We start from the raw sequence: 23057 nt of genomic DNA on the forward strand, positions 1-23057 counted from the left end.
GTGGCACTCAATAATATTTAGTGAATTAATAAATATCTTTAGTCTTCAAGTGACTAGCACAGTGCCGCCGATGGATGCTGATTGTGAAGCTCTGCCCAGGACTAGGAGATTTAGCTCCATCCTTGCCCTGCTGCTGGGAGTGCTACTGGCAGACACCCTAGGCTGCCAGTACTCTTTGGAGAATGCCTTACTTAAAGAAACAGGCAACACCAAATCATGTCCCCTCTCTGGGTGGTTTGTATCCAATGACTAATCAATGCTGGGAGTTGAAGGTAAAGGCACTCGTGCCAATTCAAAGATACCTCTAGAAGGCCATCCTGGCTCCAAGGGGTCAGCTGAGGCCTTTGTTAGGATGGCATTATAGATCATCTTCTGCTCAATCGTGTTCCCTCCACCTCCCTTTCACAGGAATCGATCCCAAGAGCACAGAAGGGCATGTCTTGCACATCAATCTCCCCCAAGAGTCTACTTCGTGGGTAACCCAACCTGTGATGTCTGCTACGAAGATATTTACTGAACTAAACTGAATATTATATTCAATTGATTTGATGTTATGCTCCATAAACTCCTAAACAGCAACGATCATTTCTTACTTATCCTTGTATCCTGGCAATGATTAGAAGGTGACTTTTATATAGTGAGTGCTATGATCTGAATGTTTGTGTGCCTCCAAAATTCATATGTTGAAATTCTAACTCCCAAAGGTGATGATATTAGGTGGTGTGGCCTTTGGGAGGTGCTTGAATCATGAGGGTGGAACCCTCATGAATGGGATTAGTGCTTCATAAAAGAGACATCCTTGCTTCTTCTGTCATTCCAGGAAATAACTAGAAGCTTGCTAGCCAGAAGAGTAGCCCTCACCCGACCATGCTGGCACTCTGATCTTGGACTTCTCGTCTCCAGACTGTGAGAAATACAATTCCGTTTTCTATAAGCTACTGAGTTTGTGGTATTTTGTTATAGCAACCCAAAGAGACTAAGACAGTGGACATCACAAATACATGAAACAAAATATTTCCCAAAACTTAGTCTAGTTGAGTTAAAGCCTTACTATGCAAAGTGTGCCCTTAGAGCCAGTGGCATTGGCACTCTTTGTGTATTTTGTTACAAATGCACTCTCAAGGCCCAACCTGAATCAGAACAACTAAATCCAAACTGCATTTTAACAAGAACCCAGGTGGTTCACATTGATTTTCAGAAATACTGAGCTAAGGGATTTATTCATATAAGTAAAATTAATATTTATTCATACAAATAAATGAATATTTATTCATACAAATAAATATAAAACCTCTAGTTTGTACAGCATCTTCATAAGGTTTTCCTCTAAAATTTTTACTTAATGCTAGTGTAATCATGCCTTCTTTCATCCAACAAATACTAAATGAGTGCCAAAGATTTCAGCCCTACAAAGCTTACATTCTAGAAGGGGGAGAAAAATAAAATCAATATGCATATCATAGAGTGTGAGGGAAGGTAAGTGCCACGAAATAAACAGTAGGGCAGTGTAAAGAGGACGGGAAGATGGGTTGCAATTTCAAATTTTTGCAGAAGGCCATAATAAGCAGAGACTTGAAGTAGGTTCAATAATTAGCCATGTGCACACCTGAGCACAAGCCTGGAGTGTTCTAGTAAGGGCAGAGGCCAATGCACCTCGAGTAGAATAGGTGAGATGATGCAGAGTAATAGGAGATGTGGTCAGAAAGGAAAGATCTCATGATGAGAGGCTGCTTAATAAATTGCTATTTGATATTTAATTGCTGAAAAGGTAATGCAAGTTATTTTTCTTCCAAGAATAAAGTAGTTTATGGCCGAGCCAATTCTATTTGGGCTATGCAAGTTTGCACAAACCATTTCACCCGCGAAGCTTCGGGCTCCTCAGCTACGAATGCAGGGATTAGAGAAGGAATGTAAGGGCTCTTTCTGCCCTAAAATCTAAGTTCCCAGACGCATTGATGCCGAAGTCTTATATAAGATAAAGTAAGCATTGTGGCTGGATTGTGGCCTAGGGCAAAGTTCTGCAAGTCCAGAACACTGCAAAAAGAGGAAGATGCATCACGGAAGGTCATGCAAAGCTGAAAGAACATGACTTTTGGACCCAAGTTACTCACAAACCTGCGAGCCAAAGTCGCGACCACAGACTGTCATGCCCCTAACGCCGAGCTTCCAGAGAGGCGGCCTTCCCGTTGTAGTCCTCCTCCCCTCCCAGGCCCCGCTTCCCCGGGCACCTCCGCCACTCCGCGCAACTCAGCCACCCCACGCGTCAACTACCACGCTCAGGCCTGTCTCCACGCCCGGGCCCCGCCTCCGCGCCCCGGGCCCCGCCCTCGCGCCCCGGCCCTGCCTCACCCACTCTGGCCCCGCCTCCCGTCCAGGCTGGCGTCCCTGTCCTGGTGGCGGCTTTGCTGTCCGCGACCCACATTCCCATCCACGCTCCGCCTCCCGCTGGCGAGATGGTCTGCGGTGGAGGAAATGACGCCAGGCCTAGGCCCGAGGGCCGCGCCGGGGGCCTCCCGCAGTTCTGGGCAGCTCCCGAGTCGGTCCGGAGCAGCATGGCTCTTTTCCTTTTCCTCGTCCTTATCGTGCAGGCCGGAAGCTGGGCCGAGATGGGCGCCGCGGATCAGAAGCTGTCCTCAGGTATTGTCGCTTGCGGCAGCGCCACGACCGGGTGGGGACGGGAGGGGAGGGAGGGAACCCCACCGGCCAGGAACCCTCCCCCACGCTGAGGAGCCGCGTCCGCATTTGTCCTCGACTCTCGCATTTGTCCTTGACGCCTTGGCTTCGGGTCCTAAGGGGGCGGCCGCCGGGAAGGCGACGCAGGGTTTCTGCGGTTTGCAGCCTTCCCTTCCCTTCTCCGGCCCCTTCCGTGGTTACCAAAACAATAAAACACATTCTCTTAATTAATTTTTAAATAAGTGAGTTCCCTGGTCAGCAGTTGTACACTGTGGCCGCAGCTCATGACTTAAATATTCGTAAGGTAGGCCCCGAATCCTTAGAAGTTCTTTCGCCAGCAGAGAAGTATGAAAAGGCAATAACTGCCTCTTACGTGTTAAGTCAGGAGGTGATCCAGTGGGTGCACTCATGAGCCCATTTGTCAGACAGTAGGTCTCTTCGCATGAGCCTAGTTCCTCGTTTATCTCCGCCTGCTTTTTGATGTTTCCCAGGAAACATGTTTTTTCTAAAGCTAGGTATAATGATAATTAAGAGCTCCAGTGAAATCAGTAGTTTTTCTGCAAAAGGGATAAACCTAGATTTTCAGAAAACCGGACAGTCTTGAGTGTCTCCTCTGTGCATGCAGTTAGCAGCTGCCTGGAAGGGGTCAGGGAGACCCAGCCTCCTTTACCCTTGGCAAACTCTGGGTCTGCACCTCTGTGTTATGACTTCCTCAGTGACACTTGTTAGATGTGCTCCATTCATATCTAGCTCTCCTTTGGCTTGCCGTTTAGAGCTCAAGCAAACAAATAAGTCATTCCTTGAAAAAGAAATTATGCCAGGTGTTGGGAATACAAAAATGGGAGTTACTTAGTTTCTGCCTTCAAGGATCGTGATTTTATAGCTAACAGTTATCAGGCACTGTTTTAAGATCTTATCACACCATTTGCCAGAAGTCCTATAAAGTAGGTGCTGTTGTATCTCCAAATATGGATGAGAAACTGAGGCACGGAGAGGTCTAACCAAGTTTCTGCTATTCAGTGGGGAGCTTGGCAGTTGGGTTCCAGAGTCCAAGTTCTTAACTCTGCACTCGGCCATTACCTAGGGCGTTAGTCATCCACAAGGGCAGTTGCAATCCTTTGTGTTAAGAGCTTGAATTTACACATAGGTTACTGGAAAGCAAGATATGGGCGTCTGCCTCTGAGCAGGGGAATCAGGAAAGACTTCACAAAGAAGATGACCCCAGAGTTGGAACTGGAGGTGCAGAGAGACTTGTGTGTGCAGAGGAAAGGCTGTGAAACAGCAGGTTGAACTAGTGGAATAATTTAAGCACTTTAGTGTACAGTACGTGTGTGAGGATATAAGGGGAGAAAGGATATGTGGAGAGGTAGGAACCAGTTAATGAAGTGCCTTGTCATGTGTAACAGCAAAGGACAGAAACACAGCTTTGGCTCACACAGACAAAAAAAGGAATTTATTGGCTCAGAGAATCCAGGTGAGAGTTAAACAGAAAGGTACAGATGCCAACTGGGCCTCAGGAAGTTGAACCTGGACCTCAAAAGTGCCCAGACCCTCCATTTCTTACTACTGACTCAGTGTTGGCAGTCTTCTCGACTCGGCAGGCATCATGGATGTTGACAGCTTTTGGGTTTTGACATCTTGCAGCTTTCTCCACCATAGCCAGATCCTGGAAGAAGGCTCTGATTTGCCTAGCTTGGGTCAGACGCCAGCTTGCATGGGAAGGATGTTGTTCCAGGTGGCGGCAGTAGGAGACTTCCCAGAAGAAGAGCAATAATGTTCCTGAAGGAAGTACAGGTGCTGAGCCAGCAAAATAATAGGCTCACCCTCCCTTGCTCAAGTCAGTGGACAGCCATGGGGTTATTTTAAGGAGATAAATGATTTCATGCAGGATCAGCTAGGCCATTTAGAAAGACCATTCATCTTACAGAATAGTTCGGCGGTAGACTCCAAGGAGGAAGGTCACTTAGGAGACTGCCGCTTAAGTCTGGGAGAAGAGCATGGGAAGAGGCAGTTTAAAAGAAGAAGAAATTAGAAGACAGACCCAGCCTAACTTGGTGATTCACTGGGCGTGCGGAGAGAGGAAGAGGGTGACTGAAGTTCCTGGCTAGGGCAGAGCATTAAATCAAGTGCACGGCCCTTCCTTCTGAGTACAGAGCCTTCCTGAGCATGGGGCCCCTCGTGACTACACAATCCGTATGTCCTTGAAGCCGGCCCTGGGAGTAGGATTGCTTGCCTTCCCCCGCCCCCCCACAGGAAGATCTTCTGTGGCTTCTGTACTCCAGCATTTTATAAACACAGGTGTCAGCTACCTTCTTCCGGTTTGTTCTTCCACTCTGGGTATTATCTGAAGAGCGTCCTGCTTTAGCACAGCGGTGGGGCTCTTAACTCGGCCTTACTCCACTTGCTTATCAACTCTTCATTCTCTAACTTTAGGTAATGCTCTGGGTGTGTCGAAATTTTTCGTTATTTTCTTTGGAATCTGTATGTTTTTCAGAGATTCAAAATACTTAAATCAGTGCATTTCAAGTATATTTATTGAAGAGGGTATTAATAACAGTTTTTTCATTTTATTCTGATTCATGATTTGTATGGATTTTTGAAAGATCCACCTTTTGCTTCTATATAAAAAAAACCCTAAAGAATTGAAGAGAAAAATAACCCCTTTAAAGAGCTGTCTTATACAATTTGGCAGCAATAGTGCAATTGCTGTATAAGCTAAATGGATAATTTACGGTTCCATTTTAATTGGACAAAGATTCAGAATGAAAGACATACCAGAATTAAATGAGTTCCTGACAAGAAGGAATGAGTTTACTTGTAATTTTCTTATTAAGGGAGTGTATTTTAGATTATCCCAATACTATTCAGTAGATATCCATTTCAATCATGTCCATTCTAAATAAATAATTTAATTTAATACATTGTTCAGATTTTGCAGTGCCATCGTGTGATTGTGATGGTATGATAAATCACGCAAAATTACTTGAAGCAAATGCTTGTGATGTCATCAGGAAACAGTTATCTCCAGTTCCTATTTATATATGGAGCTTATTTTCCCCATCTTTTATTAAACTATCATAGAAATGATGCTTAAGCAGCTTTTGTTAATTAAAACCAACAAAACTTTACACATTGTCAAGTCTTTAAGTAGCTTCTCTAAGCCTTTTTTCTCTTTTTGGTAAATATTACCTCCCTCCTAGGATGGTTGTTTTGGTGCTTAACTGAGATAATGCGCAGCAAAGTTGAGCTCGTAGCTTGTCATGTAGTAAATGTTCAATATATGTTGGTGACTATCATTCAATTATGTGCATCATTATTTTCACAAATATATTTTTAAATATTAAATTGTTTTAGTTATGAATGAGAAATTGTGTCAGCTTTTAAAAAAACAGACTCATCCAGATCAATATGAGAAATTTAAAGTAAGCTCAGCAGCTGACTCCTTCCACCTATTTCCTGTTCTTCATACACTGAAAAGGCCTCTTTAGTTTTTTCAGTTCCTAAACTATTTCTCAACTTAGAATGAATTAGTCCAAAAGGGAATTAGTCTTGAGAAATGACTTCTCTCAGGGACTAGGTGGATCTGGTTCAATTAGAATTTATTGGCATGCCAAGCAACCCAACTAGATGAAATTGAATAAACAGGAACAATAATAGAACCCTGCATTTCAGATCAGAAAAGTGGCTGGGGAGAAGTTTTTTGGATAAGCTCTAACTTGGTGATTTGAGTGAAAGATCTGGGGGGATTTTAGTTAATTGCGGGTTCAGTGTAAGCCACTCTTTGATATGCCCACATCTCTTTAAAAAAAAAAAAAAGGAGGAAAAGCATTTCATTCACATCAGGTGCATTACTTCTGGGCCCACATTTTAAGAAAGAGAGAGTGAATGGTAAAACGTGAAGACAGACAGGAGGAAGAGGAGACTGCAGGGATACTAGGGGTCTTGACCCGGCTAAGGAGCTATCATATGGAAAGTGAAATGGTCCTGAAATATTATAGATGTCCTCACTTGAACCCTTAGTTCTGGTACTCTTTTTCTGAAGGTACAGGGGAATAACAGAAGGAAGTAGAAAAAGGACCGTTTTTCCATTAGTTTCACAAAGTGATGGATGTGATTCATTTCAAAGCCCCCAAATATTGATATGTTTCAGTTTTAAAACTTTTATGAATGCTTGAAACACCACGTGCAAGAATTCTTAAATGTCTTTATTCATCTTAAATCTAGAGGACGCTGCTACTTGCTAAGAGAAAAAGTTGGAAAGCATTAAGAAAAAGTTATTTTATCGGCACTATAAAACCATTCAGTAGATAGATCATAATCATAAATATATCTGAAAAAGATGCCAAAGTCCGGATTTGATGTTTTTCACTTTTTCTGCCTGGATTTCTCATGCCATTTCTCATTTTGCAGTGTAAGAAGAGACCTTTGTGAAGACGTCCACGGCCCCTCATCTTTAACACGAGGAGGTTGTTAGCTCTTTTCCCTGAGAGTTGCTCATTCAGTAAAGGGTCTGGATGCTTTAATTTAGAGTGTTTGTTTTTGAGTTGTAGTGTCAGATGGCCTAGAATCCTCCAAAATGATTTAATTACTGGCCCGTGTATCCTTACTTCTTTATGCTTCTCAGTTTGTCCTTCCCATAGAGAGGTTGGTGAGCACATAGTCGCATGGTGTCTACAGAGTACAGAGCTGTTTGGCCTTAGATGTACACATCTTTTATTTAGTCTTCGAATGCTATTATGTAAAAATCGGTGAACTCCTGAGGCTGTGCCTCTTCCAGTAGAGGCACAGATACTTTTGGTGGTTATGGGATGGAGCACAGGAGGCAGCCCATGCTTCTGTCACCGTCCATGCAGAGGAAACCTGGAGATGCCTGTAGCTGTTTGCTTCCCCTTCTGCTGCCTTCCCCAGTAATTATTACAGAGCTGTTCTGGCTGCTGGTTTGGGGGCTTCCGTGACACCTCCATTGCCGCATCTAGCGGCACTGCTTCACCACTTGCTGATCTTCATATGTCTTTTCTGTTCTCTACCTTGGTCTTTTTTCATATCTATCACCAGGAAACAGTTAGTTGTAACCAGAACTCTCCTTTTTGTCTGCATTGTACTTAGAATGTTATGAAAAGTGATTCTTCTCTCCTTTGTTTGGTGGTGTTTAATCCTCAGCTGCTAGTTCCTAGAGGAGTTCTGGGAAGCAGATCTTAAAAGAGCTAAAGTTTACTCTGGATAGGATGCAGATATAATGCTCCAAATAACTCTGAACCCATTTCCGAAAACAACACGTGTTACAGAAAACTGTTGGCATTTTTAAGAGATAGGGAAATCTGCAAGATTATTCTACTTCATGAAATACTCTAGGAGGATCTTTCCTTTAACTCCACACTCTCTTGCTATTTCTACATATATTTTTATTGACATAGGGTAACTTTTTATGAATAGAAGTTTGCTGTAAGCCTCAATTTATTTATCTGAATATGTAGCCATGTAAACTTGAGGTTATACAATTCTTAAACTTAAGAAAACGAGTTACTCATGTCAATTTATCATGAGATTTTAGCAAAGATGACAAAGGCAGATGTCTAATAACCGCATGGTTTCTCTTCTGGTAGCGTTAAAACCACAGGTTACATCCTTTGGTGTCAATATTCATAAGTTTCTCCTATAATCTAGTAGTAATTTCTGTTTGCTGGTTCCATTGAAACCTCTCTACCGCCTGTCTTGATTGCTTTGGAAGCTATGGTTTAAGTCCTTATCCTAGTCTAACCATGTCAAGCTTTTACTTAAATTATGGGAAATATCACCTGACTCACGCGAAAAACTAGTCTAATGTAGCACAAGTCTATTGCTGTTTGTATTTTATAATGTATGATTCAGTAACCTCTTAAATTTAAATGCACTTTATTTGATATTCTAGAATACAGGTTGATTTCTATATGCCTTTTCCTCAAATGCAGAAATTAATCTCAGATTGAGTACATACAGTTAAAATGTCATTCCTATTGGGAATAATTTTTTTAAAGGGGGCTTAAAAGGAAGTGAAGAACTTCACTGGAAATGAGAAAGAGGATCCTTGTTACACAGTGGCAGGAAGCTTAGCAACACCATCACCTTCAGTAGCAGGGAAAGTAGGAAATGTGCCTGGCGAGCCCAGTGGCCTAGTGAAGGAGGTTTCCAAGCAGATTGCAGGTGCCATGTGGTTTCTTCTTGTTTCTTGTAAAATATAAGATTAGAGAGAGTAATCAAGGAAAGGACTGTTAAACAAAAAGAAACCAGGACCTGATGGTTTGTAAATTCTCAGCCATGAGAGAAGCAAAAGATGCTAAAATTAAGAAATGGCTTCTGAGGGAAGTTCTGATTCATTATGAGTTTGCTTAACATCAGGTACCTCTCTTTCTTATCTAGTTGCAAAATTATGTTTGTATGTGTGATTATTATTTGATATCAATGTTGAATTGAGCCTGGAGGGGGGTGCCTTAATTTCCTCCTCAACCATAGAATGTAAGCTGTTTGAGATGGTTGTTTCTGAAGTTGAGGTGTGAACACACCATAGAAAAAGGAACCCTGTTAAGGAGGCCTTAGCCTACCCTGCTGTGTATGGCCATGGGAACTCCACCAAAACCAGGGCTAAATCTGGCAAGACCAGTGCTTCCTGACTCACCTGCAAGGAAATTGCTTAGAGAACCAAAGATGATAAGTACCAGCAGCCATCAACAGTATTCCAGAAAGAAAGAGTGAGTAGAAAAATGGTAGATATCTGATCACTGGCTGCAGATCAAAGGGCATGTTGTACTTACTGAGTACTTGAATCTGAGACATCCTTCCAAGTTCATAATCTCAACCTTTAGGCACAAATTGTTTTGCTGCTTTGGTGAGTCATACGGAAGTTAGACATTTCAACAGTAACCAAAGCTATTCGCTGAGCGGGAAACATAAAATGTACTGGTTTATCAAAAAAATTCTGTTTTATTTATCTATTCATTAATTTTTTTATTGAAGTATAAGTTACAATATTATATTAGCGTCAAGTGTATAATATAGTGATTCAGTATTTTTATAGATTATACTCCATTTAAAGTTATTATAGAATATTGGCTATCTTCCTTGTGTTGTACAGTATATTCTTGTAGCTTATTTATTTTAGACATAGTTTATGCCTCTTAATCCCCTACTCCTATCTTGCCCCTCCCCCCCCCACTGGTAATCACTGGTTTGTTCTCTATATCTATGAGCCTGTTTCTGTTTTGTTACAGTCTGCCATTTGTTTTTAGATTGCACATATAAGTGATAACATACAGTATTTGTCTTTCTCTGACTCATTTCATTAAGTATAATACCGTCTAGGTCCATCCATGTTGTTGCAAATGGCAAGATTTCATTCGTTCTTTTTATGACTGAGTAGTATTCCATTGTGTATGTATACACCAGATCTTCTTTATCCATTTATCCACTGATGGACACATGAGTTACTTCCATATCTTGGCTATTGTAAATAATGATGCTATGAACATTGGGGTGCATGTATCTTTTCAAGTTAGTGTTTTCATTTTCTTCAGATATATACCAAGGAGTGGAATTGTTGGGTCATATGGTAGCTCTATTTTTAGTTTTTTGAGGAATCTTCTTACTGTTCTCCACAGTGGCTGCACCCATTTACATTCCCTCCAACAGTGCAAGAAGCTTCCACTTTCTCCACACCCTCTCCAGCATTTATTGTTTGTAGATTTTTTGATGATGGCCATTCTGACTGGTGTGAGATGATTTCTTATTGCATTCTGTTTTTAAATTAGTTTTTCCTCCTAAATAAAAAAGTTTCCTAAAATTATAATAAAGCAGGGTTTCTCAGTGTCTGCACTGGTGGCATTTTGGACTGCCAAAATGTGGAAAGCTATCCTGTGCATTATCAGATATCAACAGCATCCCTAGTCTCTATCCTTTAGATGCCAGTAGCACCCCACCACTAACACCCAGTTAGGAGAACCAAAAATGTCTCCAACAGTGCCAGATGTCCATGGGGGACAAAATCACCCCTTGTGGAAAACCACTGATATAAAGGAAAAAATCAGAAAAAAGGAAAAAAATGGCAGTAGAATCTAATTGTCCTTTAGTCCATATAACTCTTGATCCATGTTCTGCTTTGAAACGGTAATACAGGTGCTAAATAGTTGTAAATTAAGACAACGTACCAGTTCGGGTTCAAATATTGGAATTTTTGGGAAAAAATATAGTAGGTGTTTTCTTCAACAGTAAGCAAATAGCCTATGTGTGTGAAATTAACACCTCACTTGACAGGTGAGGAATTCTGAAGTAACTCTTTAGTAGTATAGCAAGGAAAGAACCCAGATTTCTTAATAGCCAACCCAGGGAATATTTTTCTTATTAGAGCAGTCTACTAGGTGTAAACATAAGTGATCATCATTATCATCTGGGATATTTTTAAAAAGTATAAACTTTTGGCTCTTTTTGAATTTTTTAGGATGGTAAGTTATGTTTGGAAGCCACTGCACCTGACCACATTGCTATTCATTTATTTATTTTATTCGTATAAGCACATCATGTTTAGTGGTGTTTTCCAGATAGATCAGATTGAATAAGCTTAAATTCCGGGTCATATTGCGAACTCTGTCTATACCTTCATGTTCATTCGTGAAGAAGGGAAGGAAAGGAGGGAAAGAAAGAGGGAGAGAGAGAGGAAGGGAGGAGATGTGTGTGTTCAATTTTTTAAGGGGTGCTGGACAATAACCTTTTACACTGAGCAGGGGAAAAAAATAGCTGCTTTTAGTAACTAGATTATGGTCATGGTAGTGTTTGATTATAAGATGGTAAAATGACTTCTGCCTATTCTCTTGTGTGACACTTTCATGTCTTCTCAACAAACATTTTCTAAATTGGTTTAAAAGAGCAAAAGCAGGAAGAAATATAGGGTATGTTTTGAAAAAAGCCCTGCACACCTCAGAGAGCAAAATGTTGATGAAACTGGAATGCTTGATGGCTCCGTCAGGCAATCGTTAGGCATCTATTCCTGTGCTAGAGAAAAGGTAGTAAAAGTGTGTAATAGTCCTGGGTGGAGGGTTGAGAGCCCAGGTAGTATTTTAGAGTGAAATTGACCATCCCTCTTGTAGCCAGTTCCTCTCTAGACATTGAATACAGTCTGTGGTATCAAAGATAGAAAATTCTAGTGATTAAATGAGTTGAGGATTATTATTGCAACAGGCGGTGCAGTTATTTATAAAAACTCCTCAGACATTCTAGGAATTTATTGCTCATACTATACTTGTGTTCCCCTTGCATTACAATGTTGTTTCAGTAATTTAAAATGAATTCAAACACTTCTCTACATTTTTTAATAAAATTAATTTTTAGAAATACCTTAATTTAAATAAATTTATTATCTATTCCGGTGAATTCTTTTCTTCAAGTACATATTTGGCTAATTTGGCTTCTTATATTGAGGTTTTCTAATGTTAATGTTAGTTTCTGATATCCATCCATCTTACAGTGCCACCACCAACCAATCTTACAATTGAGGCCTATAACTTGAATACTGTTCTATTTTGGGATTACCCAATTATGCCCCGGAGCCCTGTGTTTACCGTACAGGTGATGACCTATAGGTGAGTGTCACTCTTTTATCTTTTTCATTCTGTTTTTGCCTAGGTCCTTGCACGTTTCATGACTGTTTCCTTCCGTCATTGTTCCTTCCCATGTGGCACAACTTCCTGAACGGCTTATAGACTTCCAGAAGTAATGCAAATTAAGGATGCAAATTAGTTCTTTTCAGAATACTTCCTGCCATTTAATTCTTCTTCCTGTCAGAATTGAAGTAGAGGAGTATCACTAACTTCTGACATTTTAAGGCATGACAAATAAAGGTGACAGTTCTGTATTAAAAACAGTGAAGTCCTCTTACTTCCTATAGTGTATGTACTGTTGAATAGAAAGAAAAATTTCAAAAAATTGTTTGACAGGTGTTAGGAGTGATTGTAACATGTTGGATTCTGTAATTAAGTAATGACTCAATGAAATCGATTTGCTTAAAGAACAGATTTTTAAAAATTACATGTGGAATGTGGTTTGTACAGGTCTTATTTTGAATTAAGCCTCTTTATTGTAAATGAATTTACTATAGACCTTCTAACCAAAGAGTAAAGTTTTCCTACTTTGTCTAGCTTCTCCACCCTATTCTTACTCAACTCTTTCTACCAGCTCCATGCTATGAATGAAAAGTAAAGCACAGACAGGGATGGTTCAAGTTTATGTATGAACAATAAAAATTACCTTTGTGGGCTTCCCTGGTGGCGCAGCGGTTGGGAGTCCGCCTGCCGATGCAGGGGACACGGGTCCGTGCCCCGGTCCGGGAAGATCCCACATGCCGCGGAGCGGCTGGGCCCGTGAGCCATGGCCACTGAGCCTGCGCGTCCGGAGCCTGTGCTCCGCAACGGGAGAGGCCACGACAGTGAGAGGCCCGCGTACCGCAAAAAAAAAAAAAAAAAAAATTACCTTTGTGTTTCTTCTTCTTCATTTTAGGGACGGGCAATGGATTGATGCCTGCAATACCTCCCATCATTCTTGTAATATCTTTTCCATAATTGATGATCCATCAAGTCCTCTCTGGGCTAGAGTTAAAGCTAGGCTTGGACAAGAGGAATCAGCCTATGCACAGTCAAGAGAATTTATTTTATGCAAAGAAGGTGAGTGGAATGTATACATGTCTAAATTTTAATCTTACGCATGTCTTCTGTATATATTTGCTTTTATAAGCAGTTGCTAAAAATTATCAGAATGCCCCAGAAACATTTGGAGGAATTTAGGGAGTTCCTGTCTTCTCTTCTCCCAAGCCCCACAAAATAGGGCTAAGAGGCTCCCCTCACTTTGCCCCTTCTAAGCTGTGACACTTCCACCCCATGCAAGTGTGGGTCTGCACTCTGCACCCCTTCCTTTCTCTGTCCTCTGTCACTCCTCCCTTAGTCGCGTTCACTAGGACTGTGAGAGCTGCTCTCCGTCTTCCCCTCTACCTTAACTCCTCAAGGCCTTTGGGAATTTTAATACCAATTTAATACATTAAAAATTTTAGAGTTCCATAATCGCCTTCATCCTAGTTCAGCTTCAGCCCCCACCTCGGTTCTGCCCCTTCTTTTTGCATCGCGCCTGCTTTCTCTCCCCTACAGGCCCCTCCTCTACTTGCCCTTAAAGTAGTTTTATTCCCCAGAGTCCATGCTTTTGTCACCTGATAATTATACCATCTATATGTCAGACTTTCCCACACAGATTTTTCAAGGGCATACTATGTGCCAGAAAGTATGCTCGTTCCTGAGGATACATTGGTGAGTAAAGACAGACCTGCCTGGAGCACAGTAGGTGTGCAATAAATACGTGAAGAATAGATAAATGGTTCACCTACAAGGTTCCAGACGTCAAAGACATATAGTAAATATCTGTGGAATCAGTGAATATCTAGTTCTGATTTTCATAATAAAAATTGAATGTACTTAGCAAACTTCTATAGAGCCTCATTCCAGATATCCATAGGCATTGGAAATACAAAGAGCTTCAGTGAGGATTCAAAGATAACTAAAATGCCTTTTCTGAAACGATTTTTAGAGAACATTTTCTGTTTTCTGTTTAATGTTTTTTAATCTACAGGAGCAAAGATAAAGGAAAAATAACTTCATAGAGCTTCTATTATGTCAAGGCTTTTTACCAAGATTCACTAAGGACAGTTAAGATATCTTCTAGATATCTGTGGAATGATTTAAATGTGGTCCTGCTTTAGAACGACAAGAACAAGAGCAGGTTGATTGAGTTTTGGTGGCGATATGTCATACACTGTGAAGTGCCAAGGCTGGGACCAATTCTACTTCTTTTTTGTCCCCTCAGGGAGAATTGGGCCACCTAAACTGGTTATCACAAAGAAGGAAGACCAAATCATTGTTGATATATTTCACCCTTTAATTACTGTAAATGAAAAAGAACCAGAAGCCATATACGATGATGAAAATACTTGTTATACATTCACGTACAACGTGTTTGTGAGAATAAATGGAAGTGAGGTATGTTTCTATTTCATCTTTTTCAACATGGAAATTTTTCTGTTGCTGGCATAAGTTGTTTCTGTATGTGGTGTAATGAAAGTGGTATGTTCATGAATATTCAGGCAAGACTCATGGATCATAAGTTTTACTAAGAAAAAAGAAATATATGAATGCTGCTGAAAGGAATCAGTACTGGCATTAATCTTTAACACTGGCCGTGTGCAAACATTTTAAGTTTTTCTTCGCCTCTTTTAACAGCATGGTCCTAATCTAGGATATTAACCTGTGTTTTTCCATTTCTCCACTGATAAGATGAGGATAATTTTAATCTTTTCTTCCTCATTGGTAGTTTTGTAGTGATATGAAATAATATGAAGCTCTAATTGGAATCTTTGTTTTTGAAAGAAAACACCAACAGTACTACTGTGTGATATGATTACATTCTAGCACTGGTGTGCAGACCACACCTTGACTAGACTTTTTCTGTTCCATTCATTCTCCACAGCACTGCCATTCCTTTATTTAACAATATTTGTTAAGCACATGCCTGGTGCCTTCTAGGCACCAGGAGATAGCAGTGAACAGTACAGACAAAAAAAACTCCAGTGATAAGTACTGTGGAGAACAACAAAGCAGAGAAGCGGCTGGGCAGTAGTGATTTTCAGCAGGGTGGCCAGGCCTCACCGGGAAGTGTTAACTGGAGCCAGGGCTGGAGGAGGTTAGGAGGTGAACTCTGTGGATGTATGTGGGAAGAGTGTATCAGGCAGAGCCTGGCAATAGCACCCAGGCATGTGAAGGGAGCAGCAAGGCTGGCTAGAGCGTGGCGGCAGATGAGGTCAGAGAGTTCACTGGGGGCCACTTCTCTAAGGGCTTTGGAGGGATTTGACTCTTATTCTCAGTGAGACATTGTGCCTCTGGAAAGATTTAAGCAGAAAAATGACATCTGATTTAGGTTTTAAAGCATCACTCTGGTTGCTAGCTGAGTTGTCGTTCTAAAGTGCAGATCTGACCATATTACTTCACTGCTTAAAACTCTTTAACAAATCCCCATCAGCTACAAAATAATATCTAAATGCTCTTCCATGGCATGGCCTGCAAGGCCTTCATGATTTGGCCTCTTGCATCATTTCCAGCTACCTGTCTCCCCGTTCCTTCCAACTTCATTTTCGTTTGTGCTTTGGTGAACTGCTTACTGTTCTTAGTTGCCTGGAGGTACACTGCTCTTTCACAGAATGCCCTTCTCCACCTTTCCTACTTCGGAAAATTTCTACTCAGTATTCAGCTGGCATATCATCTCTCCTTCGAAATCTTTTCTGACAAGGTGGACTGTTTCCTCTTCTATGGTCTGGTTGTTCCTTGTTCCATAGAGTGGTCCCCTTGGAGTACTTGTTACTCTCTTACATTTCTTTCTTATCTCTCTTCCACACTCCATCATAAGTTATTTGAGGTCAGGCACCACTGCCCTACCTTTGTGTTCTCAGGCCCTAGCACAGTGATCCATGCACTGTGGCTGGTTGAATGAGTGATCAACTCCCAGAGATTGCTTCAATCCCTTCTGTGTATCACTGCCAAGAGATCCTACAGCCTTTGCATAATACCTGTGTTATTCTTACCATGAGATAGATGCTTTTCTCTCTCACCAGCTAAGTTTCTAGCACTAGAGGAATAGGACTAATGAACATTTGTTGGTTTGGCAACTAAGAGTGAACGTTACTGCTGTTTGAGTTTTAAATTCATAATCTCTATTTTAATTTTTAAATTTATTATCTCTATAAAGAACATTTTAGTGGATATATAGCACCATGCCATGTTGAAGTAGCAAATTGACTTATTGTTTGATATCAACACTATTTTCAGACATGTTCCCAACATTCATCATACTGAATGATTTTTTTCTTTTCAAATTAAAAGGAGTCATGCATTTTCATTGTTTTTTTTCCTCTTTCCAGACCACAAATAAAATGTACATAAAGAAAGAAGATGATTGTAATGAGACTCAGTGCTTCTTAAGTATTCCTGTGTCCTCGCTGAATTCTGAGTACTGTGTTTCAGCAGAAGGAGTCTCAGAAACGTGGGCTGTTAGAACTGAGAAGTCGGAAGAACTTTGTACTACCGTCTCTGATAATAACAGCGCAGAAGGTAAGTTCTTGCCACTTTTTCCTAAATGTAGGGAGTGACCACTAAAATAGGGTAATGTAAAAAGAGGCAATTTGTAATTTCAGTAAACCTCTGCTCTTTTAAAAAATACTCAGTAGTTCCATTCTTCAGAGAAGTTCAAAATTAAAAATAAGGCCATTTTTCAGGCATTAAGAGATACAAAGCAACCAATTTAGAAAGCCATGTGATGACCTTTTGACCCAGGAAAGAAAAAATATAACAAAAACATAAAACCATGTGCATAAATGCCTGCATTTCAGGATCATGCATAATGATATGTTAGTTTATTACTCCGATATAACAAGATGTTACATATCCATTAAAATGTTCTTTATGGGGACAGTAAGTTTAAAAACTAAAAGCCGCAATGTTCATTGACTAAAATTGTGTGATATGTGAACTGGACAAGCATTGGAAATTAACATCCAAAAGTAAATATAGATTGGTTTAAATGATGGATTGTACGTCAATTTTATAACACATTTTAAAATCATTATTTTTATCTTATTATTTCCTGTGTGTGTGAGGGGGATACATATGATAGAACTTCAGAACTGGCATTCTCATTTGGCAGGTACCTAACAAAAATTTAGACTTTTTTTTCATGGTATGAAATGTAAATGTTCATTATAGATAATTTATAAAATATAAAAAGCCAGAAGGAAACAAAATTATCTGTAGTTCTAAATTACAAACACTCAGTTACTCACAGTTTGGTGGTTTTTTTCCATCCTGTTTTTTCTTTTGCTCTGTAGCCTTGATCATATTATGTAGTATATGTAACTTTGTATACTGCCCTAAGCATATGCTATAAATATTTTTCCATGTTAGTTTACATACTTTATTAATATTATTTTTAATATCTCTAGAACATTTTATTATGAAGATCATATTTATTTAATGTTCCTCAATTTTTGGACTTTTGATTACTTGTAGATTTTTCTCTATGATAAATCATGCTTGGTGATTGTCTTTGGGTTTATATATAATTGTTTTGATTGTTCATATGTTTTTAGAACATATTTTCTAGGTTAAAAAAGTGTACAAAAAATAACACAGTACAAATTTCTTTTTGAAGAATGGAAATCTAGGCTGAAGAATCAGACCAAACACCTAAAATTAATACTAAAAACTTTTAGACCATTATATGAGGGTTTCAAATAGGTGACTTAAAATAATGCAGTGCATTTAATACCAGTTTGTGTTATACTATTTGGAGTAAGAAAATCCTAATTAATGCATAAAATTTGAAATAATGCAAATGCCCAAGATTTATTTAAAAAAAAAATCCTGAGTTACAAACTGGGCTGGTATTGTGTCCACATGATGGCACCATCGTGGCTCATAAGCAGCATTCCCTACCTGCCTGCTCAGTGCTTCTAAGCAATGTGCCAGTGTTTCTTATGGGGTTATTTTATGTTTTCCTATTGTAGTAATTTTTTTCACCTCCTGTAACAGGTGTGATAGAGGCATTTATTTGAGTAACTTCCAGAGTCATTATTAGAATAGAAATTAAAGGTAATAAAATGCTTATGAAGGAGGGCAAACACCACCACAATATGTAGAGTACTGTTAATTTGTTTGTTTTGTTTGTTTGTTTGTTTTTGGATTTGTTTGGGTTTTTTTTGGCTGTACCACACGGCATATGGGATCTTAGTTCCCCGACTAGGGATCGAACCCGTGCCTCACCCCTCTGCAGTGGAAGTGCAGAGTCTTAACCACTGGGCCGCCAGGGAAGTCCCGAGTACTGTTAATTTGGAAGAGAGGACTATGGGAAAAAAAATATTGAAGATTGTGCTGTGAAAATAAAAAGCAGCATTAGAGGGCTTCCCAGGTGGCGCAGTGGTTGAGAGTCCGCCTGCCGATGCAGGGGACACAGGTTCGTGCCCCGGTCCGGGAAGATCCCACATGCCGCAGAGCAGCTGGGCCCGTGGGCCATGGCCGCTGAGCCTGCGCGTCCGGAGCCTGTGCTCCGCAATGGGAGAGGCCACAACAGTGAGAGGCCTGCATACCGCAAAAAAAAAAAAAAAAAAGCAGCATTAGAGAAAAATATACAACCGTGATTATAGATGTCTGTGCTCTGAAACAGATCTTCCCAATTTTATATTATTCGTTGTATCTGGTTTTCATTCGGGGGCCTTTATTCCTGTTCAGCTTTCCTGTGTGTGTGTGTGTGTGTGTGTGTGTGTGTGTGTGTACACCTGTGTATTTTTATAAGTTTTTGTAATCTTTAAATAAATAACAATTTAAGAATTCAGAAGGGTGGGACGACATTATTTTAAGAGTTAGAGACATTGCCAGAATTTATTTCTAAAGAGATATATTTAAAATTTTTTTCTTTTGCCTCTTCAACTGAGAGAAAAGCGTAACTCTAGAAACACTCTGTATTTGGGGCTGTAAGGAAATTGTTATGAAAAAGTTATTTTAGCCACATCATATCATGATAGTGTAGTCGCAGAAAGTTTAGAATCTCAAAGCTGGGAAGAATCATGTTGATATCTAGGACAGGTACGTAATTTTTTACTCATCTCTCCTGACTTCTGTGTCAGTGTTCTTTAAAACTGTGACCATATTAATTACCTGATATGTAAATCTGTTAAAGAATAGCACTAAGACTTTATAACTATTTGATGGATATAGCAGTGTTCCATTGTAATTCCAATTTGTGATTTTTCCCTTTTCTTAGATCCTGTTTGGATTCCAATTGTTGCTGCTTTACTACTCTTTCTAGTACTTGCCCTGGTAGTTGTATGTTGTCTCGTTAAGAAGATGAATCCATTTAAGAGAGAAAACATCATGTTACCCAAATCCTTGGTAATATATTTAAATTTTTTTTTCTTTAATTGTATACAGTTGGCCCTTGAACAACACAGATTTGAACTGTGTGGGTCCACTTATACTTGAATTTTTTTCAATGAATATGCTGGAGATTTTTTGAGATTTGTGAGAATTTGAAAAAACTCTCAGACAAACCACATAGTCCAGAAATACAGAAAAAAATTAAGAAAAAGTTAGGTATGTTATGAATGTATGAAATAGATGTAGATATAAATATAATATGCAGAATATGTGTGAATTGACCATTTATGTTATTGGTAAGGCTTCTGGCCAACAGCAGGCTACTAGTAGTTAAGTTTTTGGAGAGTCAAAAGTCATATGTGGATTTTTTGACTCCAGAGGCGCTCAGTGCCCTTAACCCTTGTATTGCTCAAGGGTCAAATGTACACTAAAATGTTAATTTGAAATTTTCGATAATTCTTAAAATTTGTTTTTTAAAGTAGAATGATGTTCAGCAGCATGTCACCTATCATAAATAACTCAGTCTTCCACACATCCAAAGCCACATATTTTTTACTATGCACTATGCTTTTTTATGCATGGGGCAAAGGCACAGTGAGACAGTGCTAAGGAGCTTAAAGTCTAGTGGGAAAAAAGATAAGTATTCAGTGGTTGTCCAGTGTGATAGGTTCAAAGATAGACGTTTATATACATGCCAGTGAGGACTTCTTTTCTACTTTTGCAGGGTAGGGTTAGTCATGGCTTTTCCAGAGACAGTGATGCCTGAACAGTCTTGAGGGACAGATAGGAGTTTACCCAGGTACTAAGGGACAGTGTGTGCTAAGGCCCAGTGTCATGAAAGCGTGGCTTTTGAAAATCTGCAAATACAGAAACTCTTCATGGTGGTTAGAGGGTAGAAGGAAAGATGACCCAACAGTGATTCTAAATGAGAAGTGTGACATTTTAATGCCTAACATTTAAAAGTCTTTGTCTGATGAAAAGAACATTTAAAAGTATCAGAATGATAACTGTTTAAATCAAATATGACAGGCAAAATATCTGTGATATGCAAAGGGCATATTTAAATTTGTTATGGAAACATTATCTTGAGGTAGAGGGGTTAAAAACTATCAACAGTTAATAGACAATTCACCTATGAATTATAATATTCTTACTACTAGTAGTTAAGCACAAACCAACCTTGCAGTATGCTATTTTACACCCACTAGAGAAGGAAAAATAAACCTGAATATCCATTAGTACCTTGTAATAAAACTGGTCTACTCTGGCAAAAAGTAATTATAGCCCTGAGGGGAAGGTAAGCATACAGTGGGTGTACAGAGGAGTAGCATCCTAAACATGCCACACTCTTACATTTAGTAATTCCTCTCTTAAGAATTAATTCTTAAAAGATAATTTCATAAATAAAAAGATGTATAGAAATATTCACTTCAGCATGTTCTATAAATGGTGAAAATTGGGACACCTTAATACTTAGTATTAGAGAAATTATTTAACCATCAGTGTAAAACTACTGAGCCCATGAAGATTAGAAGTATGAAGACAAATGATGAAATACTACGTAAAATAAGTAGCTGTACTCCCATTACAAATGTAACATGCATACGTGTCGAAGGTAGTACGCAAAAAGCAACATAGGTTGGTGAGATAGTGACTTTCTAAAAATTCTAAAATATTGTTTTTAATCTTAATATATTTCCATTAAAAAGAAAGAAAAGGCAACTATCAGATTCTATTATACTGTTATCCTACATATGCCATTCAGTTGTATATTTAGTTAACCATTACCATTAGACCATTTTTCTTTTGAGGATGAGCACTTAAGTTTAATAATTTATTATTTTTAATCACTGATTTCTCTTCCCCTAGCTGTCTGTGGTAAAAAGTGCCTCTTCAGAGACAAAATCGGAATCAAAATATATATCGCCCATCACCTACCAACCAATTGCCATAGAAAATGAGCAGCTCTCTCCAGGGACAATTTCAAGCGTGCATACTGAGGACAGTCCAGGAAAAGCAGAACGCGGAGAAGATCTTTCTAGTGAAACAGAAGTGGTGATGACTGAAGAAAATATTTCTGACTTGGCCCCTGGTAGCTCTCTGACCCCAGTCAAGGGAGAAAATTCTATCCATGCAAGCAGTAACCAGTCTGAAACCTGCAGCATCACTTTAAATGTGTATCACACCAGAAATGGTTCTGATAGTGGCCTTGAGGTATCGGACAACTGCTCTGTCTCAGAATTTCCCCCAAGTAATAAAACTGAAATAAAGACAGAAGGACGAGAGTCCATAACGCTGAGAAACACTACCACCTCCTTTGGTTATGACAAACCCCACGTGTTAGTGGATCTGCTTGTAGATGAAGGTGGTAAAGAGTCCTTGATTGGTTATAGACCTACAGCAGATTCCAAAGAGTTTTCATAAGATCAACCAAGGTCACCAACTTGGAAGGATCTGCTTTTCCTGAACAGTTTTTCTGCTTTGATTTCATGAAAAGATCATGATTTCAGAAATTGTGTCTTCTTGATATTAATCAAGTGGAGTGTCATGGTTTAGATAAAAGTGTAAAGAGCCTGTTAGACACTGTCACTTTTGGTCAGAAAACTGCAGAGTCTTTAAAAAAAAAACAAAAACCACTGTCACATGTGAACCTTTCCATCTAGATTTGTGAACAGTAACAGTGAACGGTCTCTAATAACCCTGCTTCCTATAATGGTAGGTGTTATGCCCAGGGTCTTTTGTAACCACTTCGAGAGATAAAATGGATTTTTTCCTTTCTGTGCCTCAGCATGGTATTTGTTTTTGGAAGTTTATGTATATAGTCTTTTCTAATACTTTCAGAAAAAACATGAATGCTTTTCAAAATTGTACTTCAAATTGAATTGAAATCAGTAGTGTTAATAGAGTGTGTAAATAAAAACATGTATATATTTTTTATGGAACATTGCATTTAAGGATTTTTTTATAGTAAAGTAACTTCAAAGTTCATTTTTGTATTCATTTATTCAGGGTTAACTAGAATATTTTTTATTCATTTGCTTGTTTCCATCCATTAATGTTATAGAATCATTTTCTAATTATTCATCTCTAATCTTTAAAATAGTCCTAAAAATAGCCTAGTCTTTAAAAATGGTCCTTTTATATCTGTATCTTAATATTTAGCAATCAGTGTGCAGAACACACAAGCTGTGTGTCCCAAGCTGTTTGGGGGGAAAAGCAGAGATTTAGCTGTAGAGGGTGTAGAGTGGGGAGTCTCTAGCATAAAGATGGTGGTCAAAACCACAGGAGTGGGTGAGGAAGAGCCAAGTAGCATGTGGCGTGAAGAGAGAATCGCCAACCAGAGGCAAACCAAGCGTTTATATACCACAGAAAAGTTCTTGGGAATTACTAAGAGGATAGGAATTT

The 23057-nt window shown here is 39.3% G+C and overlaps 1 protein-coding gene across 1 annotated transcript; it reads left to right on the top strand.

Annotated features, from left to right (window-relative positions):
- The first annotated feature begins 2552 nt into the window (after positions 1-2552).
- On the top strand, positions 2553-22076 carry IFNGR1 (interferon gamma receptor 1). Its single transcript, XM_007452044.1, is given in 7 exon segments — positions 2553-2637; positions 12164-12284; positions 13192-13355; positions 14542-14714; positions 16646-16835; positions 19540-19667; positions 21522-22076. Coding segments are annotated over 7 exon segments (1416 nt in total).
- Positions 22077-23057: the final 981 nt, after the last annotated feature.

This window comes from Lipotes vexillifer, unplaced genomic scaffold (assembly GCF_000442215.2).
Source record: "Lipotes vexillifer unplaced genomic scaffold, Lipotes_vexillifer_v1.1 scaffold16, whole genome shotgun sequence".
In the NCBI taxonomy this organism is placed as follows: domain Eukaryota; kingdom Metazoa; phylum Chordata; class Mammalia; order Artiodactyla; family Lipotidae; genus Lipotes; species Lipotes vexillifer.